Source organism: Passer domesticus, chromosome 23, assembly GCF_036417665.1.
Source record: "Passer domesticus isolate bPasDom1 chromosome 23, bPasDom1.hap1, whole genome shotgun sequence".
Taxonomy (NCBI): Eukaryota; Metazoa; Chordata; class Aves; order Passeriformes; family Passeridae; genus Passer; species Passer domesticus.
In genome coordinates, this window is record NC_087496.1 from 7,008,870 (window position 1) to 7,035,569 (window position 26,700).

The 26,700-nt window shown below is 58.1% G+C and overlaps 1 protein-coding gene across 4 annotated transcripts in view; it reads left to right on the forward strand.

Moving 5' to 3' along the window:
• The window catches only part of DSCAML1 (DS cell adhesion molecule like 1), a 96,469-nt gene that overhangs the window by 59,823 nt on the left and 9,946 nt on the right, over positions 1–26,700 (forward strand). For 2 of the 4 annotated variants that reach the window (XM_064397639.1, XM_064397640.1), the window contains exons 4-20: positions 7,257–7,403; positions 8,656–8,934; positions 9,586–9,861; positions 10,333–10,629; positions 12,578–12,850; positions 15,796–16,074; positions 16,262–16,381; positions 16,519–16,695; positions 21,032–21,231; positions 21,838–21,934; positions 22,045–22,173; positions 22,560–22,727; positions 22,876–22,946; positions 23,812–24,052; positions 24,929–25,075; positions 25,150–25,305; positions 25,839–25,978. In XM_064397639.1, the coding sequence (XP_064253709.1) occupies positions 7,257–7,403; positions 8,656–8,934; positions 9,586–9,861; positions 10,333–10,629; positions 12,578–12,850; positions 15,796–16,074; positions 16,262–16,381; positions 16,519–16,695; positions 21,032–21,231; positions 21,838–21,934; positions 22,045–22,173; positions 22,560–22,727; positions 22,876–22,946; positions 23,812–24,052; positions 24,929–25,075; positions 25,150–25,305; positions 25,839–25,978 (3,197 nt within the window). Of the gene's footprint in view, positions 1–7,256; positions 7,404–8,655; positions 8,935–9,585; positions 9,862–10,332; positions 10,630–12,577; positions 12,851–15,795; positions 16,075–16,261; positions 16,382–16,518; positions 16,696–21,031; positions 21,232–21,837; positions 21,935–22,044; positions 22,174–22,559; positions 22,728–22,875; positions 22,947–23,811; positions 24,053–24,928; positions 25,076–25,149; positions 25,306–25,838; positions 25,979–26,700 lie in introns of those variants that run through there. The other 2 variants (XM_064397641.1, XM_064397642.1) reach the window with 2 other exon arrangements.

The window sequence follows — 26,700 nt, forward strand, 5'->3', positions numbered from 1 at the left end:
TGGCCACCACATTTCCTGCTCCATCCTCCTTCCTATGCCATCCTGCATCCCATGCCACTTTCCATCCTGTGCCGTCCTCCACCCCATGCCATGTTCCATCCCATATCATCTTCCATCCCATGCCATCCTCCATCCCATATCGTCCTCTACCCTGTGCCATCCTCCATTCCATGCCATCTTCCATCCCTTGCCATCTTCCACCCCATGTCATCCTCCATCCTATGCCACGTTCCATCCCGTGCCATGTTCCATCCCATATCATCCTCCATCCCATATCATCCTCCATCCCATATCATCCTCCATCCCATGCCATCCTCCATCCTTTGCCATCCTTCATCCCATATCATCTTCCACCCCATGCCATGTTCTATCTCGTGCCATGCATCCCATGCCATGTTCCATCCCTTGCCATCCCCATCCCATGCTGTGTTCCATCCCATATCATCCTCCATCCCATATCATCCTCCATCCCATATCATCCTCTATCCCGTGCCATCCTCCATCCTTTGCCATCCTCCATCCTTTGCCATCCTCCCTCCCATGCCATCCCCCATCCCGTGCCATCCTTCATCCCATATCATCTTCCATCCCATGCCATCCTCCATCCCGTGCCATCCTCCATCCCGTGCCATCCTCCATCCCGCACTGCCAGCCTGGTGCCCGCATCCCTCAGCCTCCCTCTCGGGCTGGCACTCGCGGCGGGGGCAGGAGCTCTGCTGTCCCTGCCAGCCCGGGGCTGATGGAACCGAGCTGACAGAACGCAGCAGCATTAGCCTAATTATGGCCATACCCGCTACCTCTGCGTGGAATTTCCTTTCTTAGCGACTTCCTGTTTTCCTCTTTGAGATGCAAATTTTTGCACAGTCCTCGATCCAGATTTTCTCCTCATTAGCATGAAATCTGACTAGTTCCGCGGTTTTTTAAATAGCAAATGAAAAAAAAAAGAAAAAAAAAGAAAAAAAAAAGAAAATTAAATGCTGGGCATAAAGTAGCGGCGAAGCCCCCCCCCCCGTGATTCTCGGGGGCTGGAGGTGGAGGGGCTGGTGAGGATTTTTGGGAATCACTCAGCCACAGCCGCGTTTCTCCACGCCAGGCTGCTCAGCTCTGCCCGTGCGTGGCTGAGCGGGATGCGGGGATCAGCACGGAGGGTTCGGCGGGCAGAGCCCTGCCCTGCTCCCCGGCACCCTGGGCTGCCCTCCCAGCCCACCCGCCCTGAGCTGGGCAGACACAGGTTCAGCTGTGGACCGTGTTTTTGTTTGGCATCCTCCAGGAAAACGAGACTCGTCGTAACACGAGGTTAAAAAAAAAATTAAAAAAAAAAAACGCTCCAAAATTCCCTCTTTGAATTGAGTGTTCTCTTGGTGGATTTTATACGTTTTTATGCCCGCCGTAATCCCAGCTCAGCGCTGGGAGAGGGCTGCTGATGGAGCCGGAGCAGACGGCACTATTTGGTGGTAAATGTCACTCTAGTAATACTCAGCTCTGCTCGGAAATAGAAATACAACCCTGGCTGGCGTGCTGAGCCGGGCTCGGGAGCTGCCCCGCTCCCCTGCCAGCGCCGCGTCCCGATTCCCGATGCTCCGGGAATGCCTCTCGCCTGGCATCGCCCTCCCCCTCCCCAGCATCCCTGCCCAGCCCCTCCCTCCCTCCCCGCTGCTTTCCACCACATAATGAGTTTGATAAGAAATTGTCTCGTTAACAGGATTAGCCATGGAAATCTCTAGTCCCCTCCTATTCATTTTGTAATGCTCTTCATCCTGTTCTGTAATTTTCTGCTGGCATTAGGCGGCTCCGGACCACCTCGGGAGAATAATTCCTCCTCTTTTGGCAGTGCCAGCGTGGCTGGTGGCAGGGGGCTGCTCCACGGGCAAGCCCCGGCCCCGTGGCCCCCCCAGGGGATCCCTCCTCCTTCCCCTCTCCTCCTCCTCCTCCTCCTCGGTGCTCTGGTTCAGTGGAAGTGTGTCACTCCCGAAGTCGCTTACGCAAACAAACCCAAGTGTCCCCAAACACTGCTGGGTTTCTCTGCCAAGCGCTCCGGTGACTCAGAGGTGGATTAAAACCCGGAGAGGCAAACTGTGCTCTCCCTCACACCCGTGTGAATCCATTTCCGTGGGCAGCATAATTCCGGATTTACTTCTAGGAACATGACTTGCAAGACTGGCCCTTGGGTAAATAATGACTCTTGATTTAATAACTCCTGCCAGCCCTGCAGGATACCTCACTTCCGAGGGAGCTAATAGAGAGAGATCTTTCCTAACATCTGTTTTCCCAGTTTTTGCCGACTCGTGAGCCTGGATCTGGGAAGGAACATCCAGGCAGCAGAAACTGCCCACTGCCAGGGAGGATGGAAAACCTCAGGGAAAGGCGGTGCTCCCGGTGCTCCACGGGCTGCCTGCTCACACCCAGATCGGCAGTGCCAGCTCCTGATCATGCCCATCCCATATTTGTTCTGGTTGTGTGTTTTCCTGACAGGAAAATCCCTGGTTTTGCTGGAAAACCTCTCCACCAGCACAGCAGCAGGTGTGCAGTGTCCTGGGCAGGGTGACAGTGTTTGGTGACACCTGTCCCCGGTTGCCATCCTGTTGCAAAATTTTGATGCTCAGAAATCCCCTCCAGTGTTTTCTTTTGGATTTTTTTGGCTCGTGAGATCCCTGGAGCCCCAGGAGCGGGGACTTGGCACAACAGCTGCTGGACAGCAGTGTGACACGGAGGTGACAGTGACACCCTCCTTGTAAACCTTCCCTGCTTTTTCTTCTCTCTCTTGTTTCACGTCTCCCTCTCAGAAAAGCCATTTAAATGTAATTCTGTTCTTAAACCCTCTCCCTCATGCATGCCTAATGAACAGCCGGCAGAGGTGCCGGAAACGGCCCGAGCAGGATTCAATCTCGCCGAGTGCCGACAAGTCATTTGGAAGGAGCCCTGGGAGCGCGCCCAGTTTTATTACAGCGTAATTAGAAATAAAATCTTGTTGCGGGAGGAGAATGAGAGATGGGTGTTAATCCTGTAACGGGAGGAGATGGAGCCATGCTTGTTAAGGAGCTCGGGGAGGGGAGGTGGAAAGCCCGTCACGAATCCCTGATTTCCACCCCTCCTCTGCTGCTCCCTCTGCCCTGACTCCCGCAGAAACCACCGGGTCCTTCTGTCGGGAAAAGGGCCACTGCTCCTGGGAGGGTGAGGAGAGGAGGATGAGGAGGATGAGGAGGATGAGGAGCAGAGGAGGAGAGGATGAGGAGGAGCAGAGGAGAGGAGGAGAGGAGGATGAGGAGATGAGGAGGAGAGGAGGATGAGGAAGATGGGGAGGATAGGAAGATGAGGAGGGTGAGGAGGAGGGGAGGATGAGGAGGATGAGGAGGAGAGGAGGATGAGGAGGAGGAGAGGATGAGGATGAGCCCGAGGATGAGGAGGAGAGGAGGATGAGGAGGATGAGGAGGATGAGGAGGATGAGGAGGATGAGGAGGAGAGGAGGATGAGGATGAGCCCGAGGATGAGGAGGAGAGAAGGATGAGGAGGATGAGGAGGAGAGGAGGATGAGGAGGAGAGGAGGATGAGGAGAGAACGATGAGGAGGAGAGGAGGATGAGGAGAAGTGGAGGATGAGGAGGAGAGGAGGATGAGGAGGAGAGAAGGATGAGGAGGATGAAGAGGAGAGGAGGATGAGGAGGATGAAGAGGAGAGGAGGATGAGGAGGAGCCCGAGTGCAGGCTCAGCTGGCACCGCTCACGTTACAAATGCCCGCGGCTCTTCCAGGTGGGAACCTTTGGCTGAGCTCACAGATCTGCTGCCTTTGGAAGGGCTGGGAGCAGCGACTGCCCTGCAGCTCCCCTGGGATCCCCACGGCAGCAAACACGTAAATAAATCTGTCAGATTTGTGCAGGTCCTATGAAATTTGCATTGGGCTCGGCTCACAGCTCCTCTTTAACACCTCCACCAGGGAGGGATGCAGGAGCTTTAATCTCAGTGCCCGGCCCGGGCCCCCTCTGCTCTCAGCATTTGCTGTGGCACGAGCTGGGCTCGGCCTGCTGAGATGAAAGGCAGCTCTGGTGCACGGCCACCGATGCCAGCCCGCTCCTGTGCCCTGTGTCCCTGCCCCGCTGGGCACTGCACTGGTGATCAGTGCCATGGGGCGGGCAGGAGTGCCCATCCTGGCTGGGATTTCTGTGGATGTTCCCTGTCCCCAGGCGAGCTCCATGCCGGGCAAATGGCACGGTGGAGCAGCAGCCACAGCAGAAAAGTGGCAGCGGTGGAAAATTACAGCCTTTGCTCTTTGGGGCTTCCCCCTCCGTGCCTTCCCCCCGGGAGGCGTTTGTCACTTTAAACGCAGCCAGAAATAACACCGAAGAGTGATTGGATTTGTCCGGGATGCCTTGGGATGCACATGCTCCGAGTGCGGCCAATTCATAAACGCTGGCACCTATTGATTGTGCAGCAGTACCAGGGGAAAGTTATCTCATTAGTCTTATGAACTACAAACCGTGCTCCCTCCCGAAGCCCTGACCCCGGTGTTTTGATAAATCTATATTGGATGGAGCAGGAGCTGGTAACCTGCACCGGCTGGAATCTTTCTCCTGGAATTGGGAGCCCCTTGGGAACGATGCTGGGGTTTCAGGGCCACCGCTGGCAGCTGGATGTGGGAGAGGGGTGTGTGCACTCAGTGAGACCCCACAGGAGAGCCCCCCTCTCACCCTTGTGCTTTCCCCAGGTGAGGAGCCAGGTCCTGGGAATTTAGGTGGAATTCAGCTCGTGGTGGGCTCTTGGTTTGATCCAAGGGTTTGGTGAGGTGTCTCCAAAGGCAGCAGCTCAAGTCTCGCTGGATGAGTTATTAGAGGCACCTCGCCCCAGCCTGGCCACGGATGTGCTTAATCCTCTGCTTCCTGTAAAGCCTTTCCACCTCCTGGCAGACAGATCTGATTTTATTTGGAGCCCTCAGACGTTAATCTGCCTGGCAAACTCAGCAATAAGTCGCTTGGGCGAGGTCTGCTGGAGCCGCTTACACCAGTTACAGCCCCGCATCTCCCCGGGGCCAGCAGCACGTTCCTCGACAGAGCCGCCTGTCCCCTCCCAGGAAAAATAAATAAAGAAACAAATAAATAAATAAATGAACAAACAAGGAAGCTGTGCTGTCAGCTTGGGTGGATCTCACACGCGATGGAGCAGTGTCACCACACCGTGCGAGAGGCAGATGCCTCCTGTCACTCCACGGTGGAGCCGTGGGTCCTAAACCCGCAGGATCTCTGCCAGCTCCTGTCCCCGGGGAGGTTGCTGTGGCTGGAGCTCCGTGCAGAGCCTGGGTCTCGGGCACAAGGCTTTGTTTGCAGCCCAGAGCACGCAGCGCAGGGCTGTGGATCCCCAGGCACGGCCGCGTGTGAGGGTGTGGGCTGGGGCTGCCAGCACTTGGCAAAATACAGCCCCGTTACCATGGAAACCGGCTCCCCCCATCTCAAATTCCAGTGCAGCCAATGTTCTCCGCTTACTGGTTTGATGGGAGATGAAAAATTAATGTTTGATTTGCATGTGATTGCGGCGCTGTGGGGCCGCTCCCCCTGCCCTTCCGCGGGGGTCTCGCGGAGCCCGGGGCGGCTCCCACTGGGCACAAACCCCGCTCACTGCCCCTCTGGTGCCAGCTGCAGCCTGCTGCGGGCCCTGTGCTGCCACGCCGGGGCCCACACGCCGTGGCACGGAGGTTTGGGCTGAGGTTTTGGCTCAGAACCCTCCCAGCAGGGCTGGAGTCGCAGGGGTGTTGCTGGAGATGTGGGGATGGCAGCTCCCGCTGATCCAGGGAGGATCAGCATGGGGTGCCAGCCTGGCAGGTGCCCGTGCCTCTGTTAGCCACAGTTGACTGGCATTATGATTAATTATTTGCTGGTTATTTGCTGTTTGGAGTCCCCCACTGTCTTGTATCAAGCAGTTGGAGTAAACACTCACATCTGGCTGGAATGGGTGATGCCAGCACAGCTTGGCACTGCCATTGCCTTGGCTTGTGCCAGGGACACTCCCAGATTCCCTGGGTGAGGATCCCTGCTCTCTGCTGGTCTGTCACCCGCAGTATTTGCAGGGAATTGGGCCTGGGGTCCTGCCAGGGTGTGGGAGCCAGAGTGCCCTGGGAGCATCTGCCTCTCATCCTCTCTCACTCGTGCTCACTCTGCACTCCTGAGTCTGACCACGGAGCTCTCTTCTTGCCTAAATTGAGAATATCCAGGTGCTTCCAAAAGGTGCTGGAAGTAGAAGCAGTTGTTTGGCCTCATCAGCTAGATCCTGGCTTAGCAGGCGTTGTGCAGGGCTTGAGGGAGCCATTTGCAGATGTTGCTGATTTACAGGCTGGGTTTAAAGGTTTTCACTCTGAGCATTCAGCTGCACTAAATTACCCTCTGCAGTGGTGGGGTTTGGTAGGGGGTGGTTTGGCTGGCAGCACGGTGCAGCCGAGCAGATGGAGCGTCCCCTCCCAGCTGGGACTGAGCTGGAATAAACCCCAGAGCCCCACAGAGCTGGGGGTGAAAGCCTTGCTTGGCACGGAGGGGCAGGGCAAAGTGCTTTCCAGGTGGGCAGGGAGCCTCTCCAGAGCCTCGGCTTATCCTGCTCTCCATGTAGCCACTACACGGGCCTTTCTATTGGTGTTAATTACTGTTATAATTCGTGATGAATTACAGGGGTCAGGCGCCAGCCAAAGACTCCTTCCCCCTGTGCCAGGCTCCAAAACCAGCTGGCCTGAGGGGGCTGCTCTCCCGCCACCCTCCTCCCGGGGCTCAAACATCAGCTCAAGCCCTTATTTGTTTTCACACGATTCTAAGTAAGTTAAGCTAATTATTAACTCAGCGGGACGGATTCACTTTTAATTGCCGCGTTGCCATGGAGCGCGTGGCACGGCGGCGGAGCAGCGTGTGCCAGAGCTGTGCCACACGCCTGAACCCGAGCCCTGCCAGCCCAGGTGTGTGTAAACACACCCCAAAGCCACCTTCACACTGGGCAGGTGTGAGTGCTTGGCCAGGGGGAGCGATGGGGCGAGGCTGTGCCCACAATGCTGTGCCCACAGTGCCAGGGCTGCTGCTGCACACTCGAGGCTCCTGTGGCTCAGCCAACTTCACCAACTTCAGCCAGAGCTGCACCCCGATGTGGTGGGGGTGCAGGGAGGTGGAGCAGGGTCCCTCTTTCCCTGCCGCGGCTCCGGTGCCAGCTCGGAGTGCAGGGGCTCTGCCTGACCCGGCTGCTCGGCCTGGGGCCGGGGGAGGCTCGCTCACTCTTCTCCTCCCTTTGTGTCTCCAGAAAATAGGTTTTTTATTACTTCTTATGGAGGTTTGTACATATCGGACGTGCAGAAGGAAGATGCCTTGTCCACCTACAGGTGTATCACCAAGCACAAGTACAGCGGGGAGACGCGGCAGAGCAACGGCGCCCGCCTCTCCGTCTCAGGTGAGCCCGTGCGGCTGCCAGCGCGGCCGGGGGGCTGCCCCTGTGCCCGGGAGGGGGCCCCTGTGCCCAGGAGGGGGCTCTTGTGCCCGGGATGGACCCAGCCCTGCCCTCTGTCCACTCCCCTCCGTGCTGCGGGCAGCACTGCCACCCCGCACAGGGAGCGCTGGCACCGCCACCTCTGCTCCCCGCAGCCAGGGGACACCCCGGTGCGGGGCAGGAGGTGCCGTGGGGGTCCCCCGGGGGCTGGCAGCGCCCCCCCAGCACGCAGCCCCCCGCCCCGAGCCGGGCGCGGCGGTGGCAGTGCCGCGCGTCACCCCGAGCGGGAGGCGATGCGATGTGACAGCCCGCGATGTGAGCAGCCTGACGCGATGTGACGAACATGCAAGCGATACTGCGGCGGAGGCAGTGCAGTCCGGAGTGCCGGGTGTCTCGGGGCGCTCCCGGCTCCGCTGACTGCCCAAATTACTCCGCTCGGGAGGGAGGGAGGGAGTTCGCCCGGCTCCAGCCGCTCGGCGCAGCGCGCCCGCTCCCTGCCATATGCTGCTCCCATCCTCGGGTGCTCCCGCACCGGCTCCGAGAATTAACCCCCCGCAGGGCAGGGAAGAGATGCAGGGCTTGCCGAATCCCGAATCCTGCCCCTCGGGGACCCCGGGTCCGGCCGTGCCAGTCCTGCCACGCGTCCCGGCGGTGCGGGGGCATCTCCGGGGGTATCACCCCCAAATCGCGCTCTTCGATCTGGCCCGGTCCCCTCCTGGTCGCTGTCATTATTTACACGTCACGGCGTTTTACTTCTGCTTGGGAGTAATGAAAGAGGTTTCTTTCCCCTGGAATTTAATTTCACGCCTGAGACTTAGTGATTAATTTTCTCCTTTCCCAGCTGCCTGATGGGCCCTTTTGCTTGTAAATTTTGAAATGTGCCACAAAATTTGTGTATTTTGCACCAATTAGGTGTCACCTTGAGTAATTCCTCCGATGCTGAGTTTATTCCTCCCATCAGCTATTTAGGATGTGTTTTCCTCCCTCCTCCACCTGTGCCTGCTGTCCTGGCTGCCAAGGGCTGTGCTGGCCGGGTGGGACAGGGCACCCCGTGCTCAGCGGGTGCATCATGCACTCCTGGCAGTGCCAGCAGCTCAGGGGAGTGGGGAGAGCCAGTCTCTAGTGGATGTCACCATGCCAGGGGGTCTCCCAGTGTCCCCGAGACACCTCACGTCCCCCTCTTCCCCGGGTGAGCCCAGTCCCTCTCCCACCCCAGACCCGGCGGAGTCCATCCCCACGATGCTAGACAGCTTCCAGTCCAGGGAGGTGAAGGCGGGCCGGCTGGTGGAGCTGCCCTGCATCGCCTCGGGCTACCCCAACCCGGCCGTGCGGTGGATCAAGGACGGGCGGCCGCTCCCCGCCGACAGCCGCTGGAGCAAGCGCATCACGGGGCTGACCATCAGCGACCTGCGCGTGGAGGACAGCGGCACCTACATCTGCGAGGTGACCAACACCTTCGGCTCCGCAGAGGTCACCGGGACCCTCACGGTCATAGGTGAGAGCCGGCGGGGAGGAGCGGCGTGGGGCTTGGTCCTGCTGCCTTCTGACACGTGCAGCCTTTAGCAGGGTACGGCTTTAGGGGCTTGTACAGCTGTACAAACAACAGCCTGGTGTTTTGGCACAGTGTTTGGCTCGCTGGAAGCCACTGTCTTGCACATGTCCGACGTGTTGGGTGCTTCTGTGCTTTGCTTTGTTGATTTACATAAAATTTACGTCGATTTACATAAAATAAGCTCTAGCCAAACAGTAAATACCATCTGGGCAGGCCAAGTATTTATCACGTGCTGCTTTCCTGGGGGTTCCTCCTGTCACCAGGATCCTGGCAGTGCCAGAGCCACTGTGCCTGCCTTACCTGGAGCACGGTGCCAGCCTGCTGAGAGCCAGCCTGGTGTGCCCCCAGCTCAGCACTGTGCCCCTCACATGGACCACATCTTCTTGCAGCCATCCTGCCCACAGTACCCTGACGTTAAAAGCAGGGGCTGTCAGCAGCCAGGATGGTGGCAGGGCCACCTGCCTTATTGTGCAGTGACATTTACTGCCCAGCCAGGCTGGCGCTCCCGGGGCAGCAGGAGTGGAGAGCGCAGCAGGGATGAGCCCCTCCCACGGCACTCCCTGGCACCACCAACGCCTGTCCCCTCTCTCACAGACCCTCTGCGTGTGACCCTCACACCAAAGAAGCTCAAAACGGGCATCGGCAGCACCGTCATCCTCTCTTGTGCCCTCAGCGGGTCCCCCGAGTACGTCATCCGCTGGTACCGCAACACGGACCTGGTGGCGGTGGATGACTACATCTCCATCCGCGGCATCAGCAACGAGACCCTGCTCATCACGGCCGCCCAGAAGAGCCACTCCGGGGCCTACCAGTGCTTCGCCACCCGCAAGTCCCAGACGGCACAGGACTTCTCCATCATCACGCTGGAGGGTGAGCAGGCTTCCCGGGCTGGGGGCTTCTTCCTCTGCCCCTCTCTGAGGGGATGCTTGTGCATGGCTGGGGGGCAGGGAGACCCGCTGGGGTGGGGGTCCTGAGGCTGCTGCCAGCCTGTTGCTGGGCTCTGTGTGATGTCTGCAGGGGCACAGCACGGCCAGGATGGGGAAGGACCAAAATAAGCATTGACTTGCCATCCCCAGCCCCTGGGCACCCCATTCACCAGGCAGCCCCCATGATCCAGCCCACTGAGTGTGATAAGGGATGGGCTCTGCTGAGGGAGGTGTCCCCTCAAGCTGGCATCTGTGCCCCCTCGCCCCTGCCTGCATCTCCCTGCCACAGGGACACCAGCTGGGCTCCTGTCCCAGCTGAACCCGGGGCGGGAGGTCAGTGCCATCCTGCTGGCGGGTGACTGCTGCTGCCTGTGGCTGCCGCTCCCTGACCCCCATCCCGCTGGGTGCCCCCCAGATGGGACCCCCCGCATCGTCTCCTCCTTCAGCGAGAAGGTGGTCAACCCCGGGGAGCAGTTCTCCCTGATGTGTGCCGCCAAGGGGGCCCCGCCACCCACCGTCACCTGGGCGCTGGACGACGAGCCCATCCCGCGGGACAGCGGGCACCGCTCCAACCAGTACACCATGTCTGATGGCACCACCGTGAGCCACATGAACGTGAGCAGCCCGCAGATCAAGGACGGCGGCGTGTACCGGTGCACCGCGCGGAACTCGGTGGGCAGCGCCGAATACCAAGCGCGAATAAACGTAAGAGGTGCCTGTCTACTTTTAAATATCAGAATAGGACTTTTACTGGGCTTTTTTTTTTTGGTTTTGGTTCTGTCCCCCCCCCGGCTGATCGCTCCTCCTCTCCTCTCCCTCTTCTTCCCGGCCCTGTGGGTCTCCCTGGCTGCCCCAGCCTCGCCCCCTGAGCCCTGCCCCACTCCTTGCACACCCTCAGGGTTGAGCTTCTCTGATGCTTAAAGCAGGGAGTTTAACAAGGTGGAAAGCAGTTCCAGAGGCTTGGAGAGCTGGAGCTTGGCTTTGCAGGAGTCAAAGGGCAGCACTGTCCACATTGGGTCCACTCTCACTCTGCCAAACCCTGCCTTGGGGTCTGCACAGGGTGGGCAGGCACCCCCTGAGGGACCCCAGGCATGGAGAAGGAGGTGGCAGCCCCAGAAGTGTCCCAGGTCCCCTGTGCCCTGCCAGCTGCCCCCGTTCCCCACTGGAGCCCCACTCCTTGGCAGCCACCGCGCCGGGTGGCACCAGGACCTCCATGACAAACGATGATGAGGCAGCACGTGAAATCGTGGAAAATGAGCTTTGATTTGTCATGTCTGTATTTTCTTTGTCTGCTAAAAGCCATGGCCGCGTTAATCACCATGTTATTACGGCTGCAGCGCGTCGCTCGCTGTGTGCCGGGGAGCGCTCTCAGGCACGGGGTGTGGTGTAAGCCCCTGCCCATTAATAATCCCCAATTAAAGCTCCCAGGCTTACAGGTGGGAGCGAGACAAGATAAGGGAGCGTTTATTTGTCTGCTGAGAATGAGGGTTGAAGGGCTGTGTTTGTCTGTGTCTCAGGTTTGAAATGGATCTAGTGGCTTTTTGGCTGGGATCCCAGGAGAGTCGGAATTTTGCTGCCGTTTACTGCTGAATTTGGAGGAAGTTCATCCCTCAGCCAGGAGAAGCCAGAGCAGCGTTTTCAATGAGGATGTTCCCTTGTCTCCCTTTTTCCCCTCTCTCAGCTCTTGATGGGCTGTCACTAGATAAGATGCGGGTTTCTTTTTCAGTGGCACAGAGCACGTCCCTCAAACAGGCCCAAGACATGGTTACAGAGCCAGATGCTAATTCCTTTCTTCCTGCTCCTTCTCTTAACGTGTCCTAGAATGAAAAACACTGTCCATCAGCCGATCCTGAGTGCCTGTTAAGCTGTTATCTTGCTACACCCTCAGGATGAGGAGTCAAGACAGGGTTAATCTTTAGATTACTTTGCTATTTTATGCAGCGACTGGGAGAACAATGTAATTATTGATGCATGAAACCTCTCGTTTAAAGGCTCACCTGCAGCATTCTCCCAGTCCTCAGGCAGCTCCAAAGCCAGACAGAGACTGGTGGCTGTCTGGCTTTTCAGTGACACGCAGGTTGGCAGTGGGGGGCACAGAAAAGTGGGGTTCAAGGAGGTGAAGTGTTTTTGCCAGTGGAAGTCGGGTTCCCACAGCAGCTCTTGCCAAGGATGTTTGGCACAATGCTGGCAGCTTCCTCCTGGGAGAGGCAGAGAGAGGCTGTGATGGTGGGGGAGCTCTCCCCATCTCTCCCACAGCTCTGGTGCTGCCAGAGGAGCCAGGTGGAGGCACGCTGGGCAGGCACAGTGCCCAGAGCAGAAAATTAACACCGTCCAACCTCCCGCAGTGGGCAGCAGTGGAGTGTGTGGGCTCAGCTCCCCCAGCACTGAGTGGGATTGCCGTTTGAAGTGTGGCTGTGCCCCGGGAGCACAGCCCTGTTGGTAGGTGAGGGAGAACAGCTGGAGGCTGCAGCCGAGAGCAGCCGTCCCCACGCGAGCTGAGAGGAGCCCGTGCCGCCTCCTCACCCAAACCAGGCTGGCTCCCGGCTGCCCTGGTCACCTCCTCGGCCTGTGAAGCTCTGGAATAGCAGCAGATCTGCACGCAAGCAAGTGGCCCTTCGGAATTAACCTAGCCTGCCTCTTCCTTCCTCCCCAATATGTAGGTCCCCCGAGCATCCGCGCCATGAAGAACATAACAGCGGTCGCGGGTAGGGACACTTTCATCAACTGCAGGGTCATCGGCTACCCCTATTACTCCATCAAGTGGTACAAGGACTCCCTGCTGCTGCCCGACAACCACCGCCAAGTGGTCTTTGAGAACGGCACCCTGAAGCTGATGGATGTGCAGAAGGGCATGGATGAAGGAGAGTACCTGTGCAGCGTGCTGATCCAGCCCCAGCTCTCCATCAGCCAGAGCGTCCACGTCACCGTCAAAGGTGAGAGGGTGCTTGATGGATGCCAGGGAGAGCTCAGAGAGCTCAGCCAGCTTGCTTTTGGGTCTCCCTGCATGGGATGGAGGCAGAGGAGCGCCTGCATGGCCAGGTGGGGCCATGCTCTGTAGTCGAGCTCAGTCCTCAGGAGCTGGCTTGGCTACCTGGTCCTGCCAGCTGCCAGCAGCTGCCCCGAGCCACGCTGTATCCATTTCCCCTTACAAGTGATGGAGCAGGGATTTATGGTGTAAACATAACGTATTAAAACATCTAACCTTTGCTTGGATCACCTTCACCGATGTTTTTCTGTGTGTGCTAGCTTTTAAAAAAATCATACTCTCGGTCTTCCGAGCGCACAGAACATCTTAAAAGCTTCTCCAGGCCATCAATTATTCAGCCCCATTGAGGGAGCTATCAGTCCTAATGAATTGAGCCGGATGCATTCCCTCCCAGTGACTGGCTGAGATTGTGCTGGGAGCTCCCGGGTCTCCCCTCCTCAGGAGTTGTGGGGTCGCCTCTGCCCGTCGCCAGCTCGGGGCTGGCAGTAAATCATTCAGACAAACACGGCGGCACTGGGGACAGAGCCGGCCAATTGTCACGCTGCCTCTCACCCAGCGGGGGATTCGTGCACTGGATTTACTCTGATCCCCCTCCCTCCCCTCCCAGCCACCATTTTCTTATTAGGAATCAGGTTAGCGAGAGAGCGCATCAAGCTGATTAGAGATGCTGCCACTTGATTAGCTAATGCTCTTCTCCCAGCCTTCCAAAGGGGAGAGGACGCTGTGGATAACCTGTCCGAGGGCAGTGCAGGGTCTGCAGGGCTTGGCCAGCCCTGCTTTCCTCACCTCACATAAATCCCTATCCATGTGGAGCCCCAGGGCTTGGAAAGAGGCCAGAGATGTTGGTCTTGTCTTGGGACAGGCAGGGCTGATGGGGGGACATCATCTCAGGGGGTTTGTGAGCACTTAAATAACGGGATTCGCTGGGAGGTGCCCTCAGAGGGTGCAGGATGCTGAAGTTCAGCAGAGGATTTGTGTATCCTGGGAAGCAGCGGCTACTGAACCCTTCCCAGTGTGGATTTACTGCCTCGATTAGTGGCCGGTGACGGGCTGAGGAAGGTGAGCAGGCTGGAGCATGGTGCAGCACGGGCCAGACGTCTTCATTCCACTGCTGGAGATTTACACCCAGCTGAATTCCTCAATTCCTCCGGCCCTCGGATAAAAGGCCTGTGGAAAAGAATAGCAAAGGCCCTAGGAGAGAGTCAGGGAGTGAATAAACATCACCGTGTAGCCCGAGGAGCGCGGGGTGGCATGGAGCACCATAAAGCTTTTAAGGCCCCAAGTGCCTGGTGATCACATGAAATTCCACCAGTGAGTTATGCAGGTCCTTCCATCTCGCAGCAGTAAAAGCTTTACTGCTCCCTCTGGCACTGCTCCCCCAGGAGCAGGGATGTGCAGCCCTGTTTGGGAGGCCTCATCCCCATCTCGTGCTGAGGGAAACTCCTGCCCAGGTGCAGCTGCTGCTGCTTGGCCAGGGAGCCCCAGGATCCAGTTTAAACCTCCCTGCTCCACAGGGCTTTGCTGGTCAGGGATGCTGCTGGGGCCTCTTCCCTGCACACAATCCAAAATCCAGCCTCCCCCAAGGTGCCCTGACAGCTCCTTACTCCTGCAGACATCTTTGAAGGTTTTAATTAATCCCGTGTGGGTTGGTGCTGTCCTGGGGCTCCCACACAGCTCTGCTCAGGTGGCTGCAGTTTTGGGGAGCGCGGGGTTGACACTACCAGGGCACTGTGGGGTGATCCTTCACCCCACGGGAAGGCAGAGGCTGCTCACAGGGTCACCTCTGCATTGGGGCTGCTGGGATGGGCTCTGTGGTGGCACCATGGGCAACCAGGACTGCTCCAGGCTGTGGGCAAGCAAGAGCCTGGAAGATCTGGAGAAAGGAGAATGGCAGTGGGAAGCGATCTGGGCAGGAAAGGGGAGTTGTGAGCTCTGTTTGTGGGAAGCTGGAGCAGGCAGAGCGGCCGGAGGGGCGTGTTTGGAGAGGCGTGGTCCACAAGCCCATCCCCGCTCTGCAATAGACTGCAGTGCATTCCCAATTAATTATTCATTAATTATGGAAAACAGGCAGCACTGGCTCCATGGCTCTGGCAGCTCGAGCCACGTTGCTGCCACCGGCAGGGGGACAGGCCAGCCCTGCCTGTACCTGCCTGTCCTTGGCAGTGCTCCCACCTGGGGACAGTGACAGCCTCTGCTTGCCGTGCTCTGGACCAGGCAGCAGTGCCAAGGCCCGAGTGGCAGGACGGGCACAGGGTGGAGGTGGGAGCCCAGGGAAGTGCGTGGGGGTCCAGGGAACTGCCCCCGTGCCTGCACGAGAGGGCAGCTCCCTGCTGCTGAAGGGACAATTGGCAGGCTGCTAATTTAATTATGGAGACTGCAGAACGAGGATCTCATCTACCAGGTGCTGAGCCTTGTTAAGCTAATTGTCTCCCTCTCTCCGCTTTCTTCCCCCTCCCACATTGCCAGAGATGCTGCTGCAGTTGCCTAATTAAGTTATCAGAAAGATAATGGCTGGTTCTGAATGCAGCGCCTTTAAGAAAAGCATCCATCTAATAATGGCTTTTCTGGGAGTGGATAAATGCTGAGCTGGAATTTCGGGTGGCACGTGCTGGGGGTGGCCGGGGCTTTCCCCAGTGCAGGGTCAGCGTTTCTCCACCCCACCCTCAGCAGGGTGGCCCTGCCAGGTGGGAGAATCTTCCTGCTGTTCTCTGCTTGGTGGCACCTCCTGCTGTCCCCTGGCCTTGTTCCTGGTGGCATCAAAAGCCTGTTTTAGTTTCTGGGCTTCTCCTCCCGGGATAACATCTTCCCCAAGCCCCAGTGCAGCCCATCCCCACTCGAGGAAGGCTTTCCTGGGATGGGCTCTGCAGCATCCTCTGCCTCTCCCCTCGACAGTCCCTCCTCTGATCCAGCCCTTCGAGTTCCCGCCAGCCTCCATCGGACAGCTCCTCTACATCCCCTGCGTGGTCTCCTCCGGGGACATGCCCATCCACATCACCTGGAGGAAGGACGGGCACGTCATCCTCTCTGGCTCCGGGGTCACCATCGAGAGCAAGGAGTTCATGAGCTCCCTGCAGATCTCCAGCGTGTCCCTCAAGCACAACGGGAACTACACCTGCATCGCCAGCAACGACGCGGCCACCGTCAGCCGCGAGCGGCAGCTCATCGTGCGGGGTGAGCCCGGGGGTCACCCAGCCCCAAATCCCACCCAGTGCCGCTGGGAGAGAGGGCAGCAGAGGGAATTTGGGAGGGTGAGGAGCAAGGCTGCGCCACGGCACCCCGGTGCTCACAGGCAGTGTGAGCTGTAGGGATCTGACGGGGATTTTCCTGCAGTGACCGTCCTTTCTCCCAAACTCCGCAGTGCCTCCTCGCTTTGTGGTCCAACCCAACAACCAAGATGGCATTTATGGAAAAGCCGGGGTGCTGAACTGCTCTGTTGATGGGTACCCCCCTCCCAAAGTCATGTGGAAGCACGCTAAAGGTAGGCATGGGTCACGGCAGTGTGTGGGGATGGCACTGCAGACTGGGAGAGTCCCTCGGGCATGGCCACCCCAGCTCTGAGCCTCACAAGAGCTGCTCTGCCTCAGCTGAGCTCTGTCCCTCTGTGTCCCCTGCCAGGAAGTGGCAACCCCCAGCAGTACCACCCCATCCCCCTGACGGGCCGCATCCAGATCCTGCCCAACAGCTCCCTGCTCATCCGCCACGTGCTGGAGGAGGACATCGGCTACTACCTCTGCCAGGCCAGCAACGGCGTGGGCACAGACATCAGCAAGTCCATGTTCCTCACCGTCAAGAGTAGGTACCCAGGGCTGTGCCACGGGGCGTCGTCACGGGGACAGGGAGCTGCTCCTGGCAGGGCCACAGCGGTGACCCCGGGGGTCAGTGGGCACAGTGAGGGTGGCTGTGGGACATGAGCCTGGTCTGGCACAGCCTCCCTCTCTGCTCTGAGGGTTCCAACCACAGCAGCCGTGCTCCAGCCTCGGCCCCACGCATCCCCACGATCAATGCAGGGCACGGGAGGGCATCGATTCCTCCCCTCCAGGGACCCGCTTCCCTTTTGCTATTAAACACACTTTGTCTTTAATAAAACCAGGCAATCAATCTACATCATCCAGGAGGAAAGGAAATAGCTGGGCTGCTTTGACAGGGATGGGCTGGGAAGTGTTGTTAGACACCGTGTTTGAACTGTGTGTGTTATTGGATTGCTCTCCCGTTGCTATCAGCAGAATGTATAATTGCCAGCTCCGTGTTAGTTATCGGGCTCCTTGCTGCTGGGAGCATTCAAACCTCCAAAAGGAGGTGGTGGAGGGGGTCCAGAGCGATCACCCTCACTCCTGGTGTCTCCAGGAGGGGCTGGGGTCAGGACTGGGCTCAGAAGGACTAAACTTTGCCTTGGCCATGCCAGGAATGGGGCAGTGAGCACGCTGTGCCAGAGGGGATGGAGGCTGCTGGTGAAGCCGTGGAGCCACCCAGGATGCTGTGGCAGAGGGGACGTGCAGCCCTCTCTGGTCACCACCATGCCCTGGCCTCCCCTCCCCAGCCTGGCGCTTTCTTCCCCAACACCAGCAGCTCTTCCTCTCAGGGGCTTCTCCCCTCCCTCCCCACCCAGCCTCTGCCTTCCCGGGTTCCTGTTCCCCTCGCTGTCAGCTGTTTAATTTATCCCTGCAAGTGATGAATCAAACCCAGCGACTTCAAACAAGGCACTTCAATGAGGAGCAGGTACAAAGTCGAGGCGATTAATCCCGAGTGAGCAGGCGAAGTCTGGGAGCCCGAGCTGGTGCCGTGTCCCTGCTAGCTCCTGTAATTGCATCCCAGGACAGGTTGCTTGCTGACTTGAATAGCACATAACCTTATTATGCGAGTGCTTTTGCATCTCCCCGAGCCCTCGGAGCCCTCGCCGCCTTTGAAAAGGTTTGGATGAATAGGTAGACGAGGCGCCACAGCCAATTAAGCATTAGATGGGCTCTTTGTTTTGTTTCATTTTGGGGTTTTTGTTTGTTTAGCGAAATGTCAGCCCAATTAAAGGGAGATCAGCGCTGGCTTTCCCTGAAAGTCAGGCCACTGCGGACCGAGTTAAATGAGAGTTAATCAGAGCCCAAACAAAGCGTGCTGGCGGTCAGCAGGGGAGAGGGCAGTGCCACAGCCTGCTGGTGTCACACATCCCCTGCCCTGGTACCACTCAAGGGGTGAGCTGGGACAGCCGGGTGACACTCCGGGCACGCTGAGTTCCCTGGGCTGGGCAGAGCCAGGAGCAGCTGGGTGATGCTTTTGCCAGGGGGTGGTGGGTGGGGAAAGCCACCAGGTTTGCTTGGGGAATGTCACCCACGGGGTGGAGGCTTTCCTGTCCCTGGGTGCCACAGCATGGCAGCCTGTCCTTCCCTGTCCAAGGAGCTCACCAGCAGCCAGCGGGGAGTGGAAGGCGGGCAGTGCTGCAGTATCTGAGTGTGTGCCCGGGGCTGGGCTGGGCGCAGGTGAGGGGCCCAGCAGCGCGTGAAAAATGCCATTTAGCACATGGCTGCACACCTGCCCGGGTGTCGGGAGCGTGTGGGGTGGGGACAGTCACCTCCCCGGGGGTCCTGCAGGAGCGGCAGCACCCTGGGCACTGGGGAGGGGGCTCCTCTGCCTGCTCGTGCCAGCACCTCGGTGCCAGGGGTCCAGCCAGGGGGCAGGTGGAGGGGTCCCTGTCCGTGGTCGTGGCACTGCCCTCTTTGGAAGTTCGCTGCCACCCAGCACGAGCATAACTGATTGCTTCCATGCAATTTGAATTAATCTCATGCTTCAGGTGAAGCTCAGCTAATCAGTGTAGAAAGGAAGCTGAGACGGGTGCAATCAAATTAACATCACAGAGCCAGCTCCAAACAAGAACGAGGGGGGCGAGGGAGGCAGGCACAGCCCTTGTCACCCTTGTCACTGTTCTCATTCAGTTGTCACCAGCGCTCTGCCAAGCGGCTCGTGCCCCTTAATTTGGGTGTGGGACAGCAGCGTGCTGGGGGCTGTCGGCTCCCTTTGTTCCCAGGCTTATCTCTGCCCTGCCAGGGGGAGCAGCTCTGCTTGTGGCCTTGTTAACAAGGCTGTGGGCACCTGGAGAGGCTGGCTGGGTGGGGTGGGCACAGAATGGAGGGCACAGGAGGCGTTGGAGGTGAGCTCTCCTCCAAGGAAGCTTGTGTGCCCAGAGTGCTGCGTGAGCTGTGGCTGGTGCCACGTTATTGGTGCCCCTGCACTCAGGGAAGGATCACAGAGGGGTGAGGAGCAGCCCCCAGCCACCCACGGAGGTCCCTGCAGCCAGTCCCACGCAATGTGGTCCCTCTGCAAGCTGCAGAGCTGCTCCAGGGCAGGTGTTAGGCGCCAGTGCCCCAATCTGTGCTACCCTCACAGCTGCTTGGGGATTTCTTGGGGTTTGTTGTGCTCTTTTCCTGCTCTGGACTACGTGCAGCTCCCGTGGGACGCTGGCAATTGAGAGAAGTTGATATGTTTACATCCAAGGAGCTGCTTTTAATCAAACATCAATAAGTGCATTTCAGTGAAGCAGAGCCTGAAAAGGAGCTCCTCTCCCAGGGTCTGTGCTCGCTGGGAAGGGGCCGGTGCAGCCAAGGCTCTGCAGCCCTGGGGGGCTCTCCTGCCCCTTCGGCCCCACGGCCTCCCAGCCTCTGCTGCTGCACGTGCTGCAGCCTGGGCTGAACGAGGGCTGAGTGCAGGGACCACATCCCCAGTGTCCCTGTGTCCCAAATAATGCCTCTCAGTGGTTTTCCATGGCAGGAGCAGGGGACAGCGGGCAGGAGCATGGCAAGGCGTGCCAGGAGTGGGTGCTGAGCCCCTCCTCCAGTTGTGTGTGCTTTTATGCTGTGCTGTGCAGCCAGCCCTGCTCTGGGGCAAGGGCAAGAGCCCCCGGCTGTCCCTGTGCTCTGTCCCCACCCCATGGGACACGGGGTGCTTGGGTGGGACAGTCCTTCCCAGGCCTGCCTCTGTCCCCGTGTGTCCCTGACCCAGGCAGGCAGAGGTGTCAGAGCACTGGGGGTGGGACAGGGCAGAGTTTGGAGAAGCCTTGGGCTGCTTCTTGTGACCCTTGGTGCCCCAGGCTGCGCTGCCACAACATCCCTGCTCTTTGCCATCCCCTGCCAGCTCGGGGGTGCCGTGCTCCCCTTGGGGCAGGATTGTCACACGGGCACCAAGCTGGGCACTGCACTGTCCTGCACCCCACAAACTCCAGCAGCTCAGGAGGAAAGGTTTCCTTCGCTGTTAATTGAATTACATTGCCACAGAAAGCCGAGGAGTCGTAGCTCATTAGAGCCTCTTGTGTCCCATTAGAACAGTGTGTGTTGCCTTTGCGGATTGTCATTATCATACATTACTGCAGGACTCAGCACTGCTGTTTGTTTATGCATTACATTTTTTTCTGCTTACCCAGCCTGCCCTCGGTCCCCCAGCCCGTTCCTCCTGTGTGGTGCCAGCCACAGCCAGCCCGCTGCATGGCACTGGAGTGGCACAAAGAGCTTGGCTCCTGGAGCAGGGAAGAGCCAGGCCAGGGATCAGAACAGCACCCTCACAGCACTGATCAGCCATCCCCATCTGGGCTGCACCCACTGCTCGAGCACCTCTGGGTCCTGCACCCCTGCCAGGTGGTGACCACGGCACAGGGTGTCCCCACTGGCCCCCTTTGTATATTGGGGTGAATATGGAAAAAAATATCTCTGGCATCTGCAGTGCAAAGGCGGCCTTGCTGATGGGAAATCACACTCTGTATTCTGCCCAGGTTTATACGAGTGAATTATGCAAATCCGTGATGGAAAACATTCTTCCTCTCATCCTCGGGAGTGTAAAACCTTAGTCAATAATTCATACCCGCACGTCTCAGACTGGAGGCTTTCTCTTCATTATAGTGTGCACTTGGTTATTTGTCTTTCACGTTTTATTGTCTACCCCGGTGTAATGCTATGCATTATAAAATTTATCTGCTTCATTATTTTATGATCCCGAGCTGTATAACGCAGCGCGACGGTTCCGCCGGCGGCTGCGGGGCCGCTGGGCGAGCGCCGCATGCGCCGTGCCCTCGCTGGCTCCCTGGGCTCCGCAGGGCCCCGCAGCCACAGGTGGCACCCGCGCGTCCCCCCGCTGACACTGTGCCCGCCCGCAGTCCCGGCCATGATCACCTCCCACCCCAACACCACCATCGCCATCAAGGGCCAGAGCAAGGAGCTGAACTGCACGGCGCGGGGCGAGCGGCCCATCATCATCCGCTGGGAGAAGGGGGACACCGTCATCGACCCCGACCGCAACATGCGCTACGCCATCGCCACCAAGGACAACGGCGACGAGGTCATCTCCACCCTCAAGGTGAGGGCTGCGCGTCCTGCGCCTACCTGGGCTGCCCAGGACCCAGCACATCCCTCTGGGGTCTCTGCATGGCTCAAGATCCTGGCGGGGGCTCAGAGACCCTGGCAGGAAGCCAAAGGCACCTGGGAATTCGATCTCAACTCATGGAGCAAATTACCAACGTTATATGAGGAATTACAGGTCACAGAAGTTTAAGTAGCAGGGTAGTAGCAGTCACAGGGTGAAGGGAAAAATTTTGGAGCATGGTACAGGGGAGTTTGGAATTCTGTACGTGGGGGTCAGGGGTTCCAAGATGGAGGGATTTGGGCGTGCCCTGTCCTTCTTCTTTCTTCTCCCTGGCATCCATGTTCAGGATGATGTCTTGCTGGGTGTGGGAGAGAAGAAGGGAGGTGCAGGGAGGGTGTGGTGGTCCCCAGGGGTGTCACAGAGCTTGGCACTGCCCTGGGCTCCCTGAGTAGCAAAGATGAGCCCAGAGGGGTGTTGGGAGTGCCATGGGAGGGATTGCAGCTCCAGCGAGTGGCACTGTGGTGGAGCAGGCAGGGATGGCAGGGCACAGTGCTGGGGCAGCTCAGTCTGAACTGGCTCCCCTCCCTGGAACACTGGCAGCTGAAACCAGCCGACCGCGGGGACTCCGTCTTCTTCTCCTGTCACGCCATCAACTCCTACGGCGAGGACAGAGGCTTGATCCAGCTCACTGTGCAAGGTACTCCATCCCCCCTGCGTGAGCCCTGCGGTGCAAAGCCTTGCTGGGAGCGTGCCCCTGCTCCTGGGGGCCTCCTCTGCCTGTGTCCCTAACCTGCCTGTGTCCCCAAGAGCCCCCCGACCCGCCGGAGCTGGAGATCCGTGAGGTGAAGGCCCGCAGTATGAATTTGCGGTGGACGCAGCGCTTCGACGGCAACAGCATCATCACCGGCTTCGATATCGAGTACAAGAACAAGTCAGGTAGGTGACAGTGATGTCCCCTCCCCATGGCACAGTGGGGCTGGGGGCTGGCCGGCACAGGCAGGTGCGGGACTGCCCCACCGGTGCCTCCAAGGGAATATTCTGCATCCCGGTTCCTTTGATGAAGAAAGGAGAGAGCGGCATTAATGAAATATGGTAATTTCTGTTGGATGGGAGGATTTGAAAGGGAATATTAAAAGAGACAATATTTGCAAAAAGTTGAACCCCAGTGCACAACAGCGAGAGAGAGAAGCAGCACCTCTCCAGGGGTACAAGAGCTGGGGGTGCCTGGGGACCTCACCTGCCTGAGCATGGCCCCTCAGCACTGCAGACCCTGGGTGGGATCCAGGCTCTGACCCTTCTGCCCCGCTCTGCTGCTCTTCCAGATTCCTGGGATTTTAAGCAGTCCACACGCAACATCTCCCCGACCATCAACCAGGCGAACATCGTGGACCTGCACCCCGCCTCGGTGTACAGCATCCGCATGTACTCCTTCAACAAGATCGGGCGCAGCGAGCCCAGCAAGGAGCTCACCATCAGCACCGAGGAAGCAGGTGCCTCCCTGGGCTCCTGGCGTGGGGCTGGTGGGCAGGGGGAGCACGGGGAAGCTGGCTGAGGTACAGCTCTGCTAAAGCCAGGGGGTTTCCTGGTGAGGAGCTCCTGAACCTTCTCAATGTGCAATTTTTTGTTCATCTCTCTCAGCTCCCGATGGCCCCCCGATGGATGTCACCTTGCAGCCCATCACGTCCCAGAGCATCCAGGTCACCTGGAAGGTGAGTGAGGCTGGGATGGTGTGTGGGCTTTTTTTGGCTATGGGGGTTTGGCTAAATGCTGTCCCAGCTTGTCCTGAGACCCGGCATGCCATCAATATTACAGGAATCAGGAAGAATCTCCCAGGAAAAGGGAAAATCTGCAGGCTGGGCAAGCAGCTCGCCTTATTGCTCAGGGCTCTTATCAATCATGTTTTACAACAAGCTCATTATCTCATAGGGTGTCCGTGGGGGACCATGGGGCAGAGAGGCTAAATATGTAAAAACTCAGGTGCTGCATTGCAAAGTGTTTGAGCAGAGATCAATAAAACTTAGAACCGGATTTATTTTTCCGAAGCTGCCTAATGAAAAATAAAATTGATTATAAAGTTAGGACTTGGGAATGAACTGCTAAGTCAATAAATTTAGGGTTCCAGCTTCTCCCCCCACCTCCCCTTAAGCACTGAAAAACAGATTAATGAAAAGTAAGATTCACTTGAAAGATAAGTCACTTCGTTTTAGGAGTACTTCAGCGAGATGGATCGCCCTGGCATTGTAACATAAATTTGCAATCAACCCTATTGATTTGTTAATGCTTCAGAGAAATATTGTTTAGATTGATCTCAATCTGGCCTCTCAGGCTGCCAGACTTGGGATTTCTCCTGCTCCAGCTGGGGACTGGTGCTGTCCAGGCAGCGCTTTCCTCTCCGGTGGCTCTGAGGACCCACTGGACATTTTTTATCACTATTTTGCCACTCAGTGAAAAGTGGGGAGGGAAAACAACTTGAAAGCCTTGGGAAAAGCCCCTGTGGAGAGGTGGCTGGGGCACAGAGCCCTGCGAGCCTCCCACCCCTGTGACACTGCTCCGTCCTGCCCTCGCTGTGCTCAGGCCCCCAAGAAGGAGCTGCAGAACGGGGTGATCCGTGGCTACCAGATTGGCTACCGGGAGAACAGCCCGGGCAGCAACGGGCAGTACAGCATCGTGGAGATGAAGGCCACGGGGGACAGCGAGGTCTACACGCTGGACAACCTCAAGAAGTTTGCCCAGTACGGGGTGGTGGTGCAGGCGTTCAACCGCGCGGGCACGGGGCCCTCGTCCAGCGAGATCAACGCCACCACGCTGGAGGATGGTAAGGATGGCCCAGTGACCAAACCACGTCCAGGTGCCACCCAGGGCGCTCAGCTGGTGCCCATCCCATCACACAGGTCTGGGGTGGTGGCTGTGTGCGCCCTCACAGCTCCCTGGGAAGGAGCCGGGGGCACAGGACACCCGTGGCACTGGGTTTGTGGCACAGCTAAAGGGTGCAAGGTGGATTTTGGCACTGCTGAAGTGCCAGGCAGGTTTCTGTCTGGGACACAGTCGCTGATGGCCTCGGTTGTTTTAAAAACAATGAGGAAAAAGTTTTGCAGTGCGTTTGCTCAGCAGTTTTTCATACTTAATTAAGGCTCTCGTTAGCCTGTCAAACCGCGATCGTTTCCTGGCTGCATTAGCACTCCTCCCGGGGTATTCAAGGGCCCCTGTTTTAGCAATAGTGTCTTTTCCATAATTATATTACCTTCATTTTGTTCAAACGGACTATCTGTATTAGTTTATTATACTCTGTCCCTAATTACATGGTGCTTATATTTTTGCACCTAAGTAATATGAAACAATAATCATTTTCAAAGAGGATCGTTATGGTGATGTATTATCATTTAAATGCTCATAAAAATTAGAGTTACCTCTTGCGGGGCAATGGGATCTAATTACCTCGCATCCAGTCAGCTCTCCCACTCTCCCCTCCTGGAAAGCATCCTCCCTGTCACCACCAGCACAGGGTTCACACCCACCTCGCTGGCCCAGGAGAAGGAAAACTGATGTTGGAGACAGCACTGCTGGGCAGGACGGGCTGAGGGCTTCCAGCAGCACAGCGGGGTCCGTGTGGGTGCAGTCAGCTGTGTGGGACACAGCTCCTTCAGCCTGGCGTCTCCAGCTCCTCCTGATTGTCCTCCTCATCCCCCCTCAGTTCCCAGCCAGCCCCCTGAGAACGTGCGCGCCATCTCCATCACCTCGGACGTGGCGGTGATCTCGTGGTCGGAGCCCCCGCGCAGCACCCTCAACGGGGTGCTCAAGGGCTACCGGGTCATCTTCTGGTCCCTCTACATGGACGGAGGTGAGCGCACGGGGGCAGCGGGTGGCACGGGGGCCCTGGGGGGCACAGGGGCTGACAGGGCCCGTCTCCCGCAGAGTGGGGCGAGATGCAGAACATCACGACCACGCGGGAGCGAGTGGAGCTGCGCGGCATGGAGAAATTCACCAACTACAGCGTGCAGGTGCTGGCCTACACCCAGGCGGGCGACGGCGTCCGCAGCAGCGTGCTCTACATCCAGACCAAGGAGGACAGTAAGTGCCTCTGCCACCCGCTCGTGCCCAGGGGCTGCGGGGGCACAGGGGAAACCCCCCCGTGTACAGCCATGGGCAGGGCATTTCCCTTTCCCTCTCTTTCCTTTTCCTTAAGTGCTGATATTTAAATATTTACACCCCGCCTGCCCTACTTTAATGCCATTAGCTCGCTAGCAGAGCATCCCTGGGCCTGTGTCCTAGGAAGTGCCAGATGCTGGGAGGGAGGCGCAGCTGGGCAGGGTACGGCTGACAGATTAAGGAGATGGCCATTAAAAGCCAATCATGGTTTCTAAAGCAGAGCTTGGGCTGCAATTAACCCTCCTGCCTCTGGCTGACACGGGGACCAGAGCCACCCGTGGAGAGGTGTCCTGCAGGCAGACCTGTCCCTGCCTGTGTGTGCCACCACCATTGCAGCTGCTTCCCAGGGTGTGGTTGGGATGCCAGCCCCACGGCAGGGTGCTGCCACCCCTCCCAGCTGGGCAGAGACCCTGGAAACCTCCTGGCACCAGCTCTGCCATGCTGTCCCTCCTCAGTTCCAGGTCCCCCAGCTGGGATCAAGGCTGTGCCGTCCTCTGCCAGCAGCGTGGTGGTGTCCTGGCTGCCGCCGGCCAAGCCCAACGGCATCATTCGGAAGTACACCATCTTCTGCTCCAGCCCGGGCTCAGGGCAGCCGGTACGAGATGGGAACGGGGCTGGGAATGGCCAGGGAATGCTGAGCTGGCCAGGCAGGAGCGGGAGGGAGAGCTGATGCCAGGCAGCAGCCGCAGCAAAGACCTCTTGGGGTGCACTGCGGAATTGTCCAAGGGCATCCGTGGGCACTGTGCAGCAGGGAATGGTCCTATGGTCTCTCTGTTCCCAGTCTCTGGCATCTGCCCTGCTCAGCGCCTGCTCCAGAGGGGGAAACATGCCAGCAGCTGACCGAAAATGAAATAGAAATCCAACCTGGCCCCATCCCTCCTTGGTGAGGGAGAGGTTGATGGGAGGTCTGCAGACTAGTGCTTATCAAAAGCTCCTTCTCAAACTCATTTCACTATCTGAGCCTCTGGTTTCCAGGGCAACATAATCTTTTCATCAAAGCAACTGGTAAAACCGCTGGGATCCGATATTGTTTTCTTGGCATCTTGTCAAAACTGTCATTTGGGTAAAAAAAAAAATTATGTATACTATGCAATATTCATATAGGTGTGTCTGCCTTGGGGTACGCTCACATCCGTGTCCCCACAAGGGCACACGTGGGGACAGTGAGCACACAGGCACCTGCCAAGTCATGCTTTAATAGACCCATCCTGTACCACGGGGGCCATGGAGCCCATCCCTGCCCGGTGCTGGCATGGTGGCACTGCCATGTGCTGTGTCCATCCCCTCGTGGCGTTCATGGGGCAGGGTGACTTTGTC